An 18,993-nucleotide genomic window follows, 5' to 3' on the forward strand; every position below is an offset into this window, starting at 1 on the left:
ACGGAGGCATGAGATGCCAAGAAACTAACTATGGTTCTATATTCAACTAGCATTTTCCCTGCCTGCCAAAGTGGTGGGTGTCCTGATGATTTCACTCGCCACTGCCAACAATTTACCTGCATTTGGCTGGTGGCGGGTGCTAATTTCAGACCCTGTTTGCGGGCCTCTAACAGGTCCGAACGACAGGAGCGCACAATTTTCAGCTCAAGAGAAAACAAGAGAAAAGTCGGTGTCGGTGCTGGGAGCTGAGGCCAGAGCGGCCGGTGCACCTCCAAAACGTCCCAAAACGGTATTTCAAAGAGTGAACCTCTGCAACACGTCTATCCCTCCTCCTGTGTGCTGTGGGCAAAATGCGGCGGTAAGGCTCCTCGGTTCAGCCCGGCAGCAGCCAGACGGCCGCATCGCCAGGAGGAGATGGTGAAGATAAGAGCAAGAGAGAGAGAGAGAGAGAGAGAGAGTCGGTGTGTTACGCTAATTCTTGTCTCATTTGTGTTCTAATAAATCCATCTAAGCTGGTTTCATCTAAACTGTCAATTTCCATGGTACTAGATACTTTATGAATTTTGATAATTTGTGTAAAGGTATAATATGCAACAATTCCCCTAAAAAACAATGTATAGACTGATACAAAAAGAATCCCTCTCAATCATCTCTGATGCCCCACTAGCAGTGTGTGGTGGTGTCTGTTTCTACAGAGACCCTGCAGTCCTCTGCCTGGATGTTCTCTTTTCTTCTTATGTTGCTTTATGTGGGACGCTGCTGGGCTTCAGCCACCAGCCTTTTGGCCCCACGTGGGGGCGTAACCCTCAGCCAATAACAGTGCGCAGAGTGAGCAGCCCGTTCAGGTGGTCGTTCAGGTCACGCCCCTCGGCTTCTGATACCGGGGCATAAACATTATACATTGATTGGTACAAGCCCCCCCTTTTTTTTATATGACGGATGAGAATGTTTGTTACATCACTGTGAGTTCCCCTGTTCCTCCGTCTCTCCTCTGCTATGTGCTGCTATCGGTGTGTCACTTTGACCGAGGCACACACACACAGGCAGAGAGGACAGCCTGCCTTTCTGCTGCATTCATTCAAAATCAACTCAGCACCTTCCCGTTAGGGTTGTGCGGAGATGTTCAGAGTTAGTTGTGTGTTTATTTGTGTTTTAGAACGTGTAACCGCCGGGAAACAATCAGAAAATAACATTTTATTTCTCCGATTCACTGCTTTGTTGTCACCAACGCTGCTCTCTCTCGCTCCCTCTCGACTCGATGAGCCAAGGACGAGAGGCCAACTTTGAGTGCTGTGTGTTACAAACAGCAACCAACGACTGTTACATATTATACCTTTAATAAACCTGGGCGTTGCATTTATACTTTTGTCCAATGTTTCCATCAGTTATGCTAAAATTTTACTCACTTAAGTCATGCTGAGATCTGTGGGCCGAAAGCATGAGTGACGATGATGACAAAGGTTATAAACAAGCTGTTAAGGCCTTTACCGTTAGCGTTGTATGTGTTATGAATAAAAAATGGGAGGTGGATGGGTCCAACAAACACAATCCTGCACAACAAGCCTATAATTAGTACAGTTTCTCACAGGGAACATGCTCCGAAATAGTATTTAGACTTTTTTAGACTTGCTTTGGCTGAGCTGGCTACCTTTGTGCTGGCTCCCTGTACACATGAATGGCCACTATACCACTTCTTTCACAACCCAGTGCTCCACTACTTTACTGTTACAGTTTGCCTTGGTTTTCTCTTGCAAATAAGTCTGACTAACCCAGGGGTCAGCAACCTGCGGCGCCGGAGCCACATGCGACTCTTTTGCCCCTCGTAAGTCGTAATATTATCAAAATAAAATCCAAAGTTTATGAGAAAAAAGTCGTAATATTATGAAATAAAGTCATAATATTACAAAGTAGTTATTTTACATGTTATTTTCTTTTTTTCTCCTTAAGTTATGACTTTATCCTCGTAATATTACGACTTTTTGTCTTGTAATATTATTACTTTATTCTGGAAATCTCCGATGTTTTTCCCCTCAATGTGGCCCTAATACTCCATCGCACATTTGCTCTTTGGCCCTCACTGCATTAGTCTTATATACTATATATTTAGACTATAAACTGTGTTACCTTCATCACAGTGCTCAAATGTTTTGCGGCTCAAGACAGATTTCTTTCTTTTTTTTTTGGGCCTAAAATGGCTCTTCTGATAGTAAAAGTTGCTGACCCCTGGACTAACCAAAAACCAGTCTGACTATCTGCCTACTAATGTTTAGCAACATCGCAGAGTTTCAGTCACCTGTTATCTTGCTTTGTGCAATGTTAGTATTACTGATGATGATGATGATGGCAAAAACTACGAAATATAAGACCCCAGAATTATCCAATATGTCCAGTTATAAAGGTTAATCCATCCATATAACTTCTACATCCCAAGGTGTGCAATTGATCGGAGCATTCTACATTTACAGTATAGTTCAGGCTGCTGACAAGGACAGCAGTGTTCATGGGTACACTTTACGGTACAATGGCCTTTTCATAGCTTTAACCAGATCATTGTTGATCATTATCCAACAAGGATGAAGTATCATCAACGTAGCTTAAAGTGAGAAAAGAATGCTGAGGTTATGGACGGGGACAGCCTTAGGTCTGGAAATTCAAAAGGAGGACATCCCTGAAATAAGACAGGAAATATCTTATCTGGATGTTTTACTTTGTTAACGCGCTTTTCAATTACTTTGCCTGACTAGATGTCTGCTGGGGACTGTGTGGGTGTCTACACACTGTGTTAAATTGAATATAAAGTGCGAATATATTAGTGAACATAAAACATTTAAACATAATTGGCCAGTGTGGATAGGGTATTTTAGGCTGGATTTACCTTTAATGGTTATTATTTGTAATATCAGCCCCCCCGAGCACATGAGATTTAACGAAGCTCTCACAGCCCTGACCTCTGCTCTGAGGTCAGCTGTTTGAGAGCTCTTTGCCTGGTTTTATTGGACAGATGTGCTTGCCCTCAAGTCATAACCTGGGCAGGGGGTTCGTGGTGGTGTGCGTCATCTTCTCCAGCCCAAACAGTTTCTCATCATTTCTTTCCTTCCTTCACCCAGACCTGCTCAAGGTACTGTATACAGTATATCAATGCTGTGTAAACCAACGTTGTGTTATGTTCTGGTGTTGTACAGGAACTAGGAAATCTAAAAATCTTCTTTAATGGACGACTCTGCTTCTGATCAAATTAATCCCAAAGCCCACTCTGAAACTTCTGAGGGATAGACTTTTTATCACAATGCCTGTTGAAATCACTCGGTGGTTATTCTCCATTACACTTTGTCACCTTTTTGGTGATACTGAGGAAATGTAGAGCATCTGTCCTTCCTACACTCTGAGTCAAGTAGTGTATAACGGTAACACCTTGGACACACAGGGAACGTCAGGAGCGCGTGGCGGCTGCGTGGCGTGGTGGCTGCATTATTCACGCGTCGCATGTTCACACCAGCTGCGTGTCTGCTGCATTTCTGCTGCTGCAGCTGCAGCTGTCAGCCCTTTCTTTCTACATAGAGTTTGCCTTTTAATGGCCATTTCATTTCATTATAAATATAATTTATATTTATTTTAGACAGAGAAAGGTTAAGAAACGTGTGGTAATTTCATTCATGGAGCTCTCCAAGTCACTGCATGTTCTACAACACTGTCCGGCACATATTTCAGAATAAAAGCCTTGTGTTAACAAATGAAGGAATTCTGTCCACATAAAAAACGCTTGAGGGCTTTTATTTTGAAATGAAAGCATGTTGATTTAAAAATAAGTCTTTACGTTTTTTTCATCTCCGTAACATATTCTACAGATAGACATCGAAACTGTAGTAATCTTGCTGGTATGATGGTAATATACAGTCAATAGATCACCTTCACTGTCCGTGACATATTCTACAGATGTCTAGACATCGAAACTGTATTAATGTAGCTGATATGATGTTAATATACAGTCAATAGATCACTTTCACTGTCTGTTGTTGCTGTGAAACGCCTGCGGCACGCGTCAAAAATAGGCGAGACCTCTATTCTCTAGAAGAGACGCAGCTGAGACGCCTGTGAGACGGGCAGTGTGGCTGCTCTAACCTGTTAACACGGACGCCGAAATAAAAAACAACAGGTAATGCAGCCGCCACGCGCTCCTGATGTTCCTGCTGTGTTCCGGGCTTAAAAATGCTAAATCTGTAACAAATCAGCCAGTTTGCATTGTAAAATTGCTAGATTTTTCTGCAATGTGTGCAGTCACTCACCTTGTACTTCTCCCCCTTTGCACACAAACATACTGAAATCATGTTCACTCAATTTGTTATAGTGATTGTGCGATGAGACCGAGGGAGTACAGGCCCTATCTTAAAGGGTGGACGGTGCCCCTGCAATAACCAGAGTGCTGTCATGATTTCATGGGCCTGTCCCCTGGAACAAGGGGAGCCCCGGCTCCATCTGTGAGTGTCTCTTCTCTCAGGTCATTGGTATAAAACGGTTATTAGATTACTGATGGTCCGTGTTTGGTTGAAACACATCTTACCCTATGCAGATTCTCTTTAACAATAGGTCCAGTATCGAAGCTCAATTTTTGGACACGTAGTTTCCTGCTTAGGTCAACATGTTAGTCCATTTTCAACTGGTGCACCAGAACTCTGTGGTCAGTCCACCGTGGATTTGGGCCAGCAGGGGAGTTCCTCACTTCACTAGATTAGTCCATCACAACAACGGTGTTCCAGTAGCTGACGGGTGTCAGTGTGTTCACTGTGGCAGCACAGTCAGTATGTTAGTGATGGTCCATTTCTGATCGGTGCAGTCCTGAAGAACCAGCTGGAAATTGAACTGTGACTGTCTGTTCTCCACCAGCTCCAAACAACGTAGAGACTCCATGTTCTGGATGGAGCCACCCTAAAGGGAAAGAGAGAGAGAGCAAGCGAGTGAGATTTACAACACACAAGCAATAGTTCTGTCCTAGAAAAGGTGAAGAATGTGTCTCCATTTGGCGTTGTGCTCCCTCAGTCAGCTCCATTATTTTCAGATATCGAGACACATCGGAGTGCATTATTGCACTTTTATATCACGGCCACTGAACATTCTGGATTGTTGTTTGCAGTTCTAAATTATTGCACCAATATTAAACTGTAGGTAAAGACAGCAACGGTGAGGCTTAAAGAGCTTGGAGCTAAGATTATTTGTGTAAGCACCAATGGCCGTTATCTCCACTGGAGACACAGTTTTCATAATGTTGTGTAGCAGAATGAAGCGCTGTTCTCTATGGCTGAGATTGGCATCAATCAGTACATTTTTCTTTCTCACACAGTTTTAAAACTCCTGGCTCAGCCACGTGAAGCCCTTCCTGTTAAGCTTGATGTTGCTTAGCAATGCTATTCTGAAGCTAGGGAAATATATTTAATGATATGTAAAACCATCCATCATCATCCATCATCTGCATATATATATATATATATATTTAATGATATCTAAAACAGTAAAGCAAAATCAAAGTTAGTTATATGAGGAAATTAATGACTGATGAGTTTTAATGGCAAGTGACCATGGTATAAGCAGGATGACACCCTCCAAGTTTGTGCATTCCATGAGTGTTGTAGCATTATTGCTTGTAGCAGATTTAATAATTAATTAATATCAAAATATGTAACGGTAGTTAATAACTCAAAATGATGAATCATAAGCCCTGAATAGGTGAAAAAAGGTGAAGGAGAGTGATGGCACTCAGCTTCAGCCATCATACACAATTAGTTTAAATAACATAAATTAACATTAGATTCATTTCTTCAAACTTCAAAATTTGATATTAATCAATTGAGTCTCATGATCTCAGGGTTGCTACGGGGTTTCTTGGCATAGAGTACAGTGATTTAAGTTGTTTCATATACACATGATCATTGTCTTTATAAATGAAATGTTTGTTATTCTATATAACTAAACGACTAAACAGAAAATAAATATTAAACAAAATGAATAGGCTGAATAGAGGATGAAGGAATACAGTGAATCCAACAACAACATTTATGAAAAGAAACAAATCAGATGCGACAAGGTCAATTCAGTGGCTGATATCTATCAGTTAAATTCATAGCACGACGTTTATCAAGTAAATTTAGTTTGATGTATTAATGCTACGTTCAGCAGTGGAGAGTTTTAAGAAGCACCGGGGAAGATTGTGAAGCAGGTTCATAATAATTCTGATGAGAGTGCTGGCAGGTTTCTCTCTGGACTTCTGCATTTTGTATCTTGTTGGATGACACTTAGTTGTTCAGCTCGGATCATAGTGTTCATCTTTCGATCTGGTAGCAGTTTGTTTCGGCTTCCTTCAGTATAGGCTATCTTAAGACACGGTCTTCTCGTCTCCCTTGGTGCGATTCAGCGTGAATCATTTTTCTCCGTCTCCATCTCTCTCTCTCTCTGCTGCAGCAGGTCGCTGAATCATTTCTTCACCCTGCTTTCTTTAGAGTGGGTCATGGCATCTTTGCCTGTTTCAAAATGTTTTTTCATCTTAAAGTATTTTTTTTTTTAAAGTCTCCTTCTCCTTAACAAAGTCTTCAGCACGTTGTGCATCATACAGTGGAGTTGTAGTGGCACCGCCCACTGCTACCATCATTATTATCAGCCTTTTTATTATTAGTAGTATTAGTTATATTTCTATTATTATTATAGCTATTAATTATGATAGTTGTATTATCACTCTTTTATATCCACTGCTATTGATTTTTGTTATTAGTCCTACTTGTATTAGTTCTTACAGCTGCTGCGCTTAATGTGGTTGCTGTACATCTCTACCCCTCTCTCTCCCCGTCTCTTTTCTCTCTCTTTCTCTCTCTCTCTCTCTCTCTCTCTCTCTCTCTCTCTCTCTCTCTCTTAAAACCCAACCGATTGCGGCAGATGGCCTCACACCCAGAGCCCGGTTCTGCTCTAGGTTTCTACACGCTAAATGGGGAGTTTTTCCTGGCCACAGCGCACCCCAATGCAATGCTGCAATGGGATCTGTTGTTGTGTCTCTAAAATATAGAGTACGGTCTAGACCTGCTCTATATATAAAACGTCTCGAGATAACTTCTGTTATGATTTGATGCTATATAAAAATAAATTGAATTGAATTGAATTGAATCGGTCATTAGGATTCCGTAACCAGCGATAGGAGAGCAGGGTAGCAAGAGGGATGATTTGAGGTTCAGGATTCAAAGTTCTTTTCGCCGTAGTTGGAGCATAAAACTATGGAGCAGTTAGAACCCAGGTGTAGAAGAGGCCTCTTCAGTTCTGTTGTAAGATGTTGGGCTCGCAGTGGTCTCCTGTCCTCCAGACGGGGACGAGTGACCTATTTCCCCCCCCCTCCGGATCGGGTGAGGGTCGTTGTGGTAGCTTGGCCAGGCCTCCTTCAATTCATTATGTCTTTTCTCAAAGTCTCTTTCTTTTCTAATCTTCAACACGTTCAGGCGGAAAAAAGTCGCAGCGAGGGCGGGTCGCAGGTGGACGAGTCAAGATCAGAGACAGATGAGGAAGAGCAGGAAGAGAGTTGATCTGTGGGTTGTTTGTAGTTTTATGGGCTTCTGTTTGGTGTTTAGACTTTTCATTTAAACCTATTTTACAGGATTAATACTAATTCGCTTCACATAATTAATTCTTCCATATTTGAAAGTATAGGGCTGTCTCAGCAGCAGAATGGTACCAAACACCTATATGATATAAACCACTGAAAACATGATCGGTTGAATGAAATTCAATTAACCAGTTACACAATATAGATGAACCTTGTTATCACAACATGTAGGTATACAAACACAACAGACAGGCCTATATACAGTATATATATATATATATATGTGTGTGTGTGTGTGTGTGTACTTCACAGTAAATGACTGGATATGATTGATCTCAACATGTCACACAGTCTTTAGTGTGACAGTGAAAAGGCGAGAGGGAGGTTATTTGCTTCTCCTTGAAGCAAACACGTGGTGAGTGTGTTCTGTGAGCTTCGATGAGAGAAAAAAAGTTACCAGCAGAATAATTAAAGGTCCAACTTATATGTTAAGAAAATTTAAGAGAAACTGAGTTGACTATCATGAACTTGATTATACACTAATTCGGTTAACCTCAATTTACATCATTAATGTATAAAAGCCAAAAATATCTTTAGTGAGTCAGTAAACCGAAACGAATTTGTCGGACTACAACGCAAAGATTAGAACAAATGAACATAAAGATTTGTTCTCTGATAAAGATAAAAATGTGTAACACGCTATTATACACATTAAAAATACAAGGATTAACTGAGACATGGGCATTAGCTTGCACCCAAATTTCTATTCAGGATCTCTGGGAACGTATAATACGCATGTAATTTATATAGAAATAATCTGCATGTAGGAAAAACCTTACAATGTGATTAATATAAAAGTATGGCTTCGATCTTCAGCCTTTGGTCGGTGTAACTTGCTTTGGTTTAATTTGTTATTGTTTCATGAACAAAAGTTATTTAAATTGAACATTTCTGAAATAGATAAATTGAACTGAACAAGGTCAGTATCACAGATGTGGATTTGTCTCCTCAAAAGAATGCAAAGAGAAAAGAGAGGTGGTTGAACAAGGCTGTATTACTTCATGTAGGGGAGGAAGACGAGGCCAACCTTCTAATTTCAGTTTCCTTCTCGTCATATACATGTACATGTCAAACAAACTTCCTGTTATTAAAACATATACTCAGCATAACATATCAATCATTTATATATCATTTGGTATGTTGTGTGATGTAGTGGCTTGGAGCCCAAGACAAATTTCCCCGTGGGTCATTAAAGTATATCTTATCTTATCTTATTTCATCGTAATTAAATTACATGTTTGTTTACATTGAAAATCATTTTGCTTTAGTCTTTATTCACAATTGGATCAATGTGTCTTTGTGTGTCTGAGTCCGCTTCTCAGGAATGCAGATGGCCTGCAAACAAAGTGAACAGGATCATAAAACCTCCAGAAGACTTGGTCCTTTACGGGGTCCACGATTCATAAATCTGTTTGTGTGTCAGATTTGACATTCAGATGTCATTGTCTCTCCTACGAGTTTATCCAGACAAGTGGACCTAGAGAAGTCATGTAAACAGTTTCTGGAAGAAGTTTAAAAAAATTAACATATCACTTCATTATCAGTCTCAATATTCTTCATCTTTTGGTCCGTCACGCATGCTACATTGTAATGGATGTGTCATGTTCACGACCTTTAGTCTAGAAGTTCCTTTTGTTTCCTATGTTTCCCTGTCCTCTTGTCTCTTGTGTGTTTTCCCCTGGTTTGTCTAGTTTGTCAGTGTGTCGGGAGGTGTGGTCTTCCTCCTCCTCCTCTGGGCGGGCTCGGCTGGAGCAGCTGCTATCAATCATCAATCAAACCTGCAGTATATCTACCCCGGTCTTCCTGCCACTCATCGCCAGATCGTTCCGTCACCCACAGTGGTAGTTAACTTAATCAGGCTCCCTAGTGTTTTTGCTCTTGTTTTGCTGTTGCTCTCGTGTTTTGGATTTGTTTGGACTTACCTCGTTTTTTTGCTCTGTGCTCAGGTCTGTCCATCTGCCAGCTGTGGCTGCTCCCTTCCTGCCTGCTCACTCCTGCTCTCTGCTCCTGGATCAACCTGGAACCCTTTTTGTTAAAATAAATATTCTTTTGTTCTACCTTTAAAGACGTCTCGTTTGTGTGCTGCATTTTGAGTCCACGTTTTGTTACCCAGAACATAACAGAACGATCTGGCCATAATTATGGACTCAGCAGACACAGATGTTTTTCAGAAGACTGTTACCAGCCACGATGTTTTGTTAGAACAACATCACCAGTTACTTCAGGGTTTGTTGGAGACCCAACGGGCCTTAGGTAACCAAATGTTTCAGATGGGAAAATGTTTGGAGACAATTTCAGGCCAATTAGCCCCATCCCCCGCTCTGCCTTCTCCGCCTCAGCCACTCAGAGAATCACCTGTTCCTCCACCTGAACCATATGCCGGTGATTTGGGAAGATGTAAAGGATTCCAGCTCCAATGTTCTCTGGTTTTTTCCCGACAACCAGTCACCTTCACCACAGACCAAGCCAAGGTAGCGTATGTTACGGGACTGTTAAGAGGGAGAGCACTGGACTGGGCTGAAGCAATGTTGGGAGGAGGAGGGATAAACTCTTTGTCCTTTGATTGTTTCATGAGTGAAATGAAGAAAGTTTTTGATCACCCTGTTTGTATTGGAGACGCTGCCAAACGTTTGCTTAACATACGACAGAGTCAAAGAAGTGTGGCGGAGTATTCTGTGGACTTCCGGATTCTGGCTGCGGAGGCTGGATGGAATGACGAGGCATTAAAAGGAGTTTTTCTACACGGTTTGTGTGAGCAGTTAAAGGATGAACTTGCTGTCCGTGATGATACTAACTCCCTTGATGCTCTTATTGATCTGTCTATAAGACTGGACAACCGTATGCGGGAGAGACGCCGGGAGAAGAACTACAAATCCCACACTCCCGTGAACTCCTTTGCTGCTACTCCTACTCTCGCGAGAGTTGTCTCCGGCCCGTCAGAGACTCACGGCTCCGGCCCCAGCTCCTCTGCTCACTCTGATGAACCCATGCAGGTGGGCCGGGCTAATCTCACTCCCGCTGAACGTCAGAGACGGATCCGAGCGGGTGAGTGTATCTACTGTGGTCAAGTCGGACATTTCCTTGCTGCATGTCCTCTCCGCCCAAAAGAGCGGGCTCACCAGTAGCTGTGGGGATACTGGTGAGTAAGACTGATGTCCCCACTAACACTAGACCTCGAACTCAAATACCTGCTAAACTGTATGAGTACAATGTCCTTGCCCCTGTTAGCATTGATTGACTCCGGTGCAGAGCAGAGTTTTCTAGATGCTGAGTTAGTCTCTCAGGCTGGCATCAGTATTGAACCCCTTGAGACTCCTGTCAGTCTGTGCTTTAGACGGCAAGTCTTTAGCGTTAGTCACTCACCGCACTGAACCTCTGTCTCTAATTCTGTCTGGTAACCACCGTGAGCTAATACAGTTTTTTGTTTTCTCTGCCCCTAAGACTCCCCTTGTTCTCGGACACCCGTGGTTAAAGCTACACAACCCCCAGATCGACTGGTCGACCAGTAAGATTATGGGCTGGAGTAGTTTTTGTCATTCCTCGTGCTTGCAGTCGGCTTTACCTCCTGTAGAGATCAGTGTTGCTTCTCCGCCCTGTGTTCCTCCTGACTTGTCTGCTGTACCTACTGAATATCATGATGTCGGGGAGGTTTTCAGTAAGGAGAGAACGTTATCCTTGCCACCTCATCGTCCATATGATTGTGCTATTGAGCTGCTACCTGGTACCACTCTGCCTTCGAGTCGCCTGTACAACTTGTCACATCCTGAGAGAGGCGCTATGGAGACCTACATAAATGACTCTCTGGCTGCAGGCCTCATCAGACCCTCCTCTTCGCCTCTAGGGGCAGGATTCTTTTTTGTTAGCAAGAAAGACAAGACTCTCCGCCCGTGTATTGATTTTCGAGGGTTAAACAATATCACGGTAAAGAACAAGTACCCTCTGCCATTAATCAGCTCTGCTTTTGAACCACTACAGGGAGCCACTGTCTTCAGCAAGCTGGATCTGCGAAACGCGTACCATCTGGTACGGATTCGGGAAGGAGATGAATGGAAGACAGCATTCAACACACCACTGGGTCACTTCGAGTACTTAGTGATGCCTTTTGGACTGACTAACGCTCCTGCAGTGTTTCAAGCACTGGTTAATGATGTTTTGAGAGATTTTTTGGACCGGTTTGTGTTTGTCTACCTGGATGACATTTAGATTTTTTCCTCTGATCTCGCAGAACATCAGCTTCATGTGCACCAAGTGCTCCAGAGGCTACTGGAGAACAAGCTGTTTGTGAAGGCTGAGAAGTGCGAGTTTCACGTAAGCTCTGTTGGATTCCTTGGTTACATCATCGAGAGTGGGCAGGTGAAGACGGATCCGGACAAGATCAAGGCGGTGGCAGAGTGGCCTGAACCATCCTCCAGAAAGCTCTTACAACGCTTCCTTGGATTCGCCAACTTCTACCGCCGGTTCATCCGAGATTACAGCAGAATTGCTGCACCACTGACCAAGCTCACATCCCTCGCTGTTCCTTTTCGCTGGACTCCTGAGGCGGACCAGGCGTTTACTTTATTAAAGGACCGCTTTACGTCCGCACCTATCCTGGTGCAACCTGACTCTTCTCTTCAGTTTGTTGTGGAGGTTGATGCCTCGGACATTGGTGTGGGGGCTGTTCTCTCCCAACGCTCCAGACCAGATAAGAAGTTACATCCCTGTGCTTTCTTCTCTCGACGCCTGTCTCCAGCTGAGAGCAACTACGACGTGGGAAATCGTGAGCTGTTAGCAGTGAAGTTGGCCCTGGAGGAATGGAGACACTGGTTGGAGGGTTCGGAGATCCCGTTTATTGTATGGACTGATCACAAGAATCTTGCTTACATCCAGTCAGCCAAACGACTGAATTCCCGCCAGGCTCGGTGGGCTTTATTCTTTGGTCGATTCGACTTCACCATTACTTACCGTCCTGGTTCCAAGAACATCAAGCCTGACGCGTTATCCCGGCAATTTTCATCAGAGGAGTCACCAAGTGTTTCAGACACTATTCTGCCGGCAGCCTTGGTGGTGGGGACGTTAACCTGGGAGGTTGAGTCAGCGGTTCGGGAGGCTCAACGTGAAGAACCGGATCCAGGTACTGGCCCCGCTAATCGAATGTTTGTGCCTGTGTCAGTTCGCTCCCAGGTCCTGCAGTGGGGACACGTTTCCCGGTTCGCTTGCCATCCTGGGATGAGTAGGACTTTGTCACTCCTCAGACGACACTTCTGGTGGGCCACAATGGAGAGGGACGTCAAGGAATACGTCCTCGTCTGTGCCCGGGGAAAGACATCTCATCGGCCGCCTGTGGGGTTGCTCCGCCCATTACCCATACCTGGTCGCCCTTGGTCCCACATCGCCTTGGATTTTGTCACTGGTCTTCCTCCTTCTAATGGTAAGACAGTGATACTTACCATTGTTGATCGGTTCTCCAAGGCCGTTCATTTCATTGGTCTTCCCAAGCTTCCTTCAGCACATGAGACAGCTGATCTCTTGACTAACCATGTTTTTCGTCTGCATGGTATTCCTGTGGACATCGTCTCAGACCGTGGTCCTCAGTTCATCTCTCAGGTTTGGAAGTCTTTTTGTCAAGCCCTTGGAGCCACTGTCAGTCTGTCTGGTTTCCACCCTCAGACGAATGGACAATCAGAGAGGGCTAATCAGGATTTAGAATCCGCCATACGTTGTGTCGCTGCTATTAATCCATCTTCTTGGAGTTCAGTTATGTTGGATTGAAGATGCACATAATTCTCTCTTCTGCTGCCACTGGTGTTTCTCTTTTTGAAGCCTCATTAGGGTACCAGCCTCCACTGTTTCCAGCACAAGAGGAGGAGTTTGCTGTGCTGCTTTACTACGTACGGCTGAAAGAAACAAGAGGATCGCGGATCGTCACAGGACTCCGGCTCCTGTCTACATCCCAGGTCAGAGAGTTTGGTTGTCCTCCCGAGACATTCCTTTAAAGACTGACTCCAGAAAACTGGCTCCCCGTTTCATTGGACCGTTTGAGATTGAGAGAATTATCAACCCTTCCACTGTCAGACTCATCCTGCCAAAATCCCCAAGGATTCATCCTTCTTTCCATGTTTCCCAGCTGAAACCGGTCCTCACCAGTCCTCTGGTCCCTCCAACCAATCCCCCTCCTCCCGCCCGGATCATTGACAACCAGCCAGCGTATACGGTCAGGCGATTACTGGATGTTAGACGGCGGGGCCGCGGCTTTCAGTATCTGGTGGACTGGGAGGGATACGGTCCAGAGGAGAGGTCCTGGGAACCTCGTTCCCGCATCCTGGATGCTGAGCTGGTCCGGGATTTTCATAAGGCGCACCCTGACAAGCCTGGAAAGTCGCCTGGAGGCTCTCATTAAGGGGGGGGTACTGTCATGTTCACGACCTTTAGTCTAGAAGTTCCTTTTGTTTCCTATGTTTCCCTGTCCTCTTGTCTCTTGTGTGTTTTCCCCTGGTTTGTCTAGTTTGTCAGTGTGTCGGGAGGTGTGGTCTTCCTCCTCCTCCTCCTCCTCTGGGCGGGCTCGGCTGGAGCAGCTGCTATCAATCATCAATCAAACCTGCAGTATATCTACCCCGGTCTTCCTGCCACTCATCGCCAGATCGTTCCGTCACCCACAGTGGTAGTTAACTTAATCAGGCTCCCTAGTGTTTTTGCTCTTGTTTTGCTGTTGCTCTCGTGTTTTGGATTTGTTTGGACTTACCTCGTTTTTTTGCTCTGTGCTCAGGTCTGTCCATCTGCCAGCTGTGGCTGCTCCCTTCCTGCCTGCTCACTCCTGCTCTCTGCTCCTGGATCAACCTGGAACCCTTTTTGTTAAAATAAATATTCTTTTGTTCTACCTTAAAGACGTCTCGTTTGTGTGCTGCATTTTGAGTCCACGTTTTGTTACCCAGAACATAACAGGATGATGCAGAGGCTGAGAATCACTCGATATAAAGTTATATAAAACAGAATAAAAGCAGACATCTGCCAGCCCGTCAGTATTCTCTGTATCCATGATTTAACAGCCAATAATCTTTTTAACTAAAGTTTGGGTTTCTGGATCTTTCACATCTTTCTTACCTCCTACCAGCTGCAGGATGTATTCTATAAAAATTATGAGCCAGTTTACAGCAAAGGTGCAAAGGTATTTCATCTGTCAGACATAGCCAGTATATACTTGACCTTGTGTTTTGAATTTCACAGCTTGTAATCACAAATTAGAACCAGTTTAATACAGCGGGAAGAGGACAAGAGTCCACACTGCAGCAATGGGGTACTTTCCACATCCTACTTGTGAACAAATGCCTCACTCATCAACTACACCAACAAATAGATGTGTGGATGAAAAGTACGACTGTAAACTGTCTTAGTCACATTCAGTCGCGCCGAATTGCCATCATTCATTTCTCTGTTTTGTAGTCAGCAGTCAAAAAGAACAAAAAGGAAGCTTACTTACACATTTTAAGCCAATCGACTAGCACAGACAATCAGTTTAGTTTATGTTCAGTTCTGCTCAGTGACATAGGCTATACTGACACAACAGTTTGTAAACTAGAATGGCACTCGGAGAGCGCAGACCTCCCCCCCTCTTCTTTCAGCTTGCGCCATCATCCATGTGTATTTTTGTTTATGTTGAGATCAGCTGTACGTAGCGGAGCATCGTAAAACACTTCATTCAAACTGGAAAGAAAAAAAATGAAATTCACCTAAACCGTCGTCGTTACTCTTTCCAAAGAATCACCAAGTGTGCTTTGGTCGAACTCAACTGTAATTTCAATGAGTTTAAAGGTCCCATATCGTGCTCATTTTCAGGTTCATACTTGTATTTTGTGTTTCTACCAGAACATGTTTACATGCTGTAATGTTAAAAAAAACACCTTTATTTTCCTCTTACTGTCTACTTGAATATGCCTGTATTCACGCTCAGTCTGAAACGCTCCGTTTTAGTGCATTTCAATGGAATTGCAACGGAATTGCGTTGCTAGGCAACGAAGTGAGTCCATGTTTACTTCCTGTCAGCTGATATTATTTACATACACTGCAACAGGAAATAAACTGGGACACATTTAGAGTGTTTATGTTTAAAATCGTGTAATGGTCTAAATATTGTATATTTGTGACATCACAAATGGACAGAAATCCTAATGGCTTGTTTCAAATGCACAATTTCTGAATATGGGCTCTGTGTGTTTTCCCGTATATTGAGCGTTTTGATAGTTTAACAGTATTTATATAGCACTTAAACCTGCTTTATAATGTAAAAGACCTGAAAATATAATTTTTTACAATATGGGACCTTTAATGTGAAAAAACGCAGAGTCTGCAGTTCTTTCTCACTCATTCTCGTTCATTCAAATCCATCGCGGACTTTGGCAGTAATCCTGCTAATGGACAAACAAGCAAACAAACCAACAAACACACCAACACTGTTGAAAACATAACCTCCTTCCTAGGCCTTCGGCCTTGGCCGATGTTACTATATCTGAAGATGACAGTAGTCAGAAGGGTCTGAATGGTTTCGCTGTGTGTTATAGCCTAATATCACAACAGCTGGAGGTGGTGTTATTTTGGAGCTTATACCGTTACCTGGATTTAGAATTGACCTGTTTTCAAGGAAATTTCCATCAGTTTAATTGGGAGCACTGCTCCTCGATTCATTAAACTTCTTTTATTGCCAAGCCAACTGTATCAAAGGCATCTGTATTCCAGTAACTTTTCGCTGACACTTATAAACCAGCATGTAATGCAGTCATTGATTAAGAGAAAGTTGAGTCTTTTTTTTATTGCTGTGTCAATTGTTGCATCAAATTCACTTTTATATCAGCGTGAATGCGTGGAATGCATTTTATATATAAAAAAAAAACCCTTATGTAGTGAAATCTGTGTTCTGAGAGCCGTAAACATGCCTCCTGAGATTAGAGCTGTAAACCTGTTCACCACAGTAAACAAATATGGGAGAAGGAGGGAATAAGGGCTATGCTGGAGGAGGCCTTTAAACCTTAATATAATTTAACCCCTTTCCATTCTGCCCTCTATTTATAGAGGGCTAGGGGTGGGGGACGGAGGATGTTCAGAGGTAGATAAAAAGTCAACAGTAGATGTCACATAGAGTGGTGTACATCATCTGAAAGTTGGGAACCTGAAGATTAATTTGAGATGCAGCTCAGCACTGAGTGTCAAGTTGTTCTAGTTATAAATCAGAAATAAACATTAATTAATTCATTAATTAATCATTTAAAATGAATTGCACAAGTGTAAAAGGGTTTAGAACCTTATGATAGAAGTATATTCACTTTCCCTGCTCGGGCCGGAGTCGATAACTCACTCCCGTCGCTGCCGCTCTCTCTCTCTCTTGATTCACCACGCACTACCCATGTACACACATACACACTCTACGCACTGGCTCTGCTCCAACTGGCTCTGGAGAGAGACATTTGCGTTTTTGCGTCGGCCACCGTAGCTCTCCAACACGCTTGACAAACAGGAGACGCTTCAGTTGGTTGCAATCTCCTCACCTCACTGCCAGATACCACAAACATCGATTACTTCTAGGAAATAGGAATAAACTAGATGTTGTTGAACGTAGAAAAAAAGCGAAATAAACATGATTGAAATAGTGAAAAGCGACATTTATGTAGCCTGTAAGTACTGATGATAATGATAAGCTATTCCTTTGCTTACATTGTGTAACTTTGATTAATGTTTGCATCCAGTCGCTATATTGCTCGGATTCAAAAACTGTATAGTGGCTTGCTGGACAGCGTGTGTAAAGTTACGCCAAGGCCAATACAACCGTTTTGATTCACAGATACACTTAGCGTTACTGTAGTACTAGTACTAGTGACACACTGTTGCAGCTCCGATACAGTTCCAGTGTAACATATGGGAACACTGTCAGCAGCCCTATAGGTCTCTCCTGTTGCGGTCATGTAGTCTTGTACAAACAACACTGATACTCACTTGTGTACATATATATACAAAAGAGCTAATATTTCTCTAGTATTAATCCATTCTCCCCAAATTATTTAAAGGTCCCATATTGTAAAAAGTGAGATTTTCATGTCTTTTATATTATAAAGCAGGTTTAAGTGCTCGGATTTAAGTGTTAGGATTTCTGTCTATTTGTGATGTCACAAATATACAATATTTAGACTGTTACACGGTTTTAAACATAAACATTCTTAAATGTGTCCCAGTTGTTTTTCCTGTTGCAGTGTATGTGAATAACATCAGCTGACAGGAAGTAAACATGGACCCAAGCTGTTGCCTAGCAACGCAATTCCGTTGCAATTCCATTGTAATTCCGTTGAAATGCACTAAAACGGAACGTTTCAGACAGAGGATAAATACAGGTATATTTAGGCAGACAGTATGAGGAAAATATATATATATTTTTTATCATTACAGCATGTAAACATGTTCTAGTAGAAACATAAAATACAAGTATGAACCTGAAAATGAGCACGATATGGGACCTTTAAAATTTTACACTTAGATTCAATAATTGTTGGATGATTATTATACATGTGATGTTTTGTCAATACTGATGATCTGATATTTGTGCCAATAAAGCAGATTGAAGTGAACTGAATTGAGGGAGCCAGAGGGAGATGGTGTAGGAATGCAAAATATGTGTGTGCTTGAGTGTGTATCTGTGTGTGTTTGTGTGGTATCTATGTGTGTGTGTGTGTGTGTACACTGTATTTGTTCCAAACAATGTCACTTTGAATAAGAGGCTTGCTTTACTATCATTTAATATGAGCCCCTACCTACCTCTCCATTGTGTGTGTGTATATCTTAGTTTCTTGAACAATAGGGTGGCCCTGAAAGTAGGTCCTTACATGGCAAGAGGAGTAATAGTTTTTAATGAGCCTGAGCCTGAGAGACTAAACCCATTTGTGTCAAACTTGCTGTGTGCTTTGGGAAGACTGCTTTGCTTTAAAATCAATATGCCCCCCCCACGCACACACACAGAGGAATGTCCATCAGTAGAGGACTGAGAGGAGAACTGAGTGTACCACAGCGTTTCTACGCTACATAACTCTTATAAATCTTTGCTGCTAACTCTACGTCCGGTATAAGAACGGTTGACTACACTATGAATACAATATAAATACAGAGCTGTATATAACAGTAACACAGTCACGTTCTCCTCAAGGCGTTCAGCTCACTGAAAAGACATCGATCCTCACAGCTTGCTTGTCTGTGTGCACAACTCTGCACGGAGCAGTTTGCCCACACATCGGCTGGGCGGCATGTGTAGGTGTGATCACTTGATAGAACAAAGTGTCCACACTGTGGTGTTACACTCACACATACAGTACACACGTACACACACACACACACACACACACACACAC

General features: G+C 42.9%; 1 protein-coding gene across 3 annotated transcripts in view; it reads right to left on the reverse strand.

The window, feature by feature from the left end:
- Positions 1-574: 574 nt before the first annotated feature.
- The window catches only part of LOC141765512 (polypeptide N-acetylgalactosaminyltransferase 18-like), a 215,266-nt gene continuing 196,847 nt past the window's right edge, over positions 575-18,993 (reverse strand). For all 3 annotated transcript variants that reach the window (XM_074631545.1, XM_074631544.1, XM_074631543.1), the window contains one exon: positions 575-4,923. In XM_074631545.1, the coding sequence (XP_074487646.1) occupies positions 4,777-4,923 (147 nt within the window). In that variant the 3' untranslated portion in view covers positions 575-4,776. The remainder of the gene's footprint in view (positions 4,924-18,993) is intronic.

The sequence above is a fragment of the Sebastes fasciatus genome, chromosome 4, assembly GCF_043250625.1.
Source record: "Sebastes fasciatus isolate fSebFas1 chromosome 4, fSebFas1.pri, whole genome shotgun sequence".
Taxonomy (NCBI): Eukaryota; Metazoa; Chordata; class Actinopteri; order Perciformes; family Sebastidae; genus Sebastes; species Sebastes fasciatus.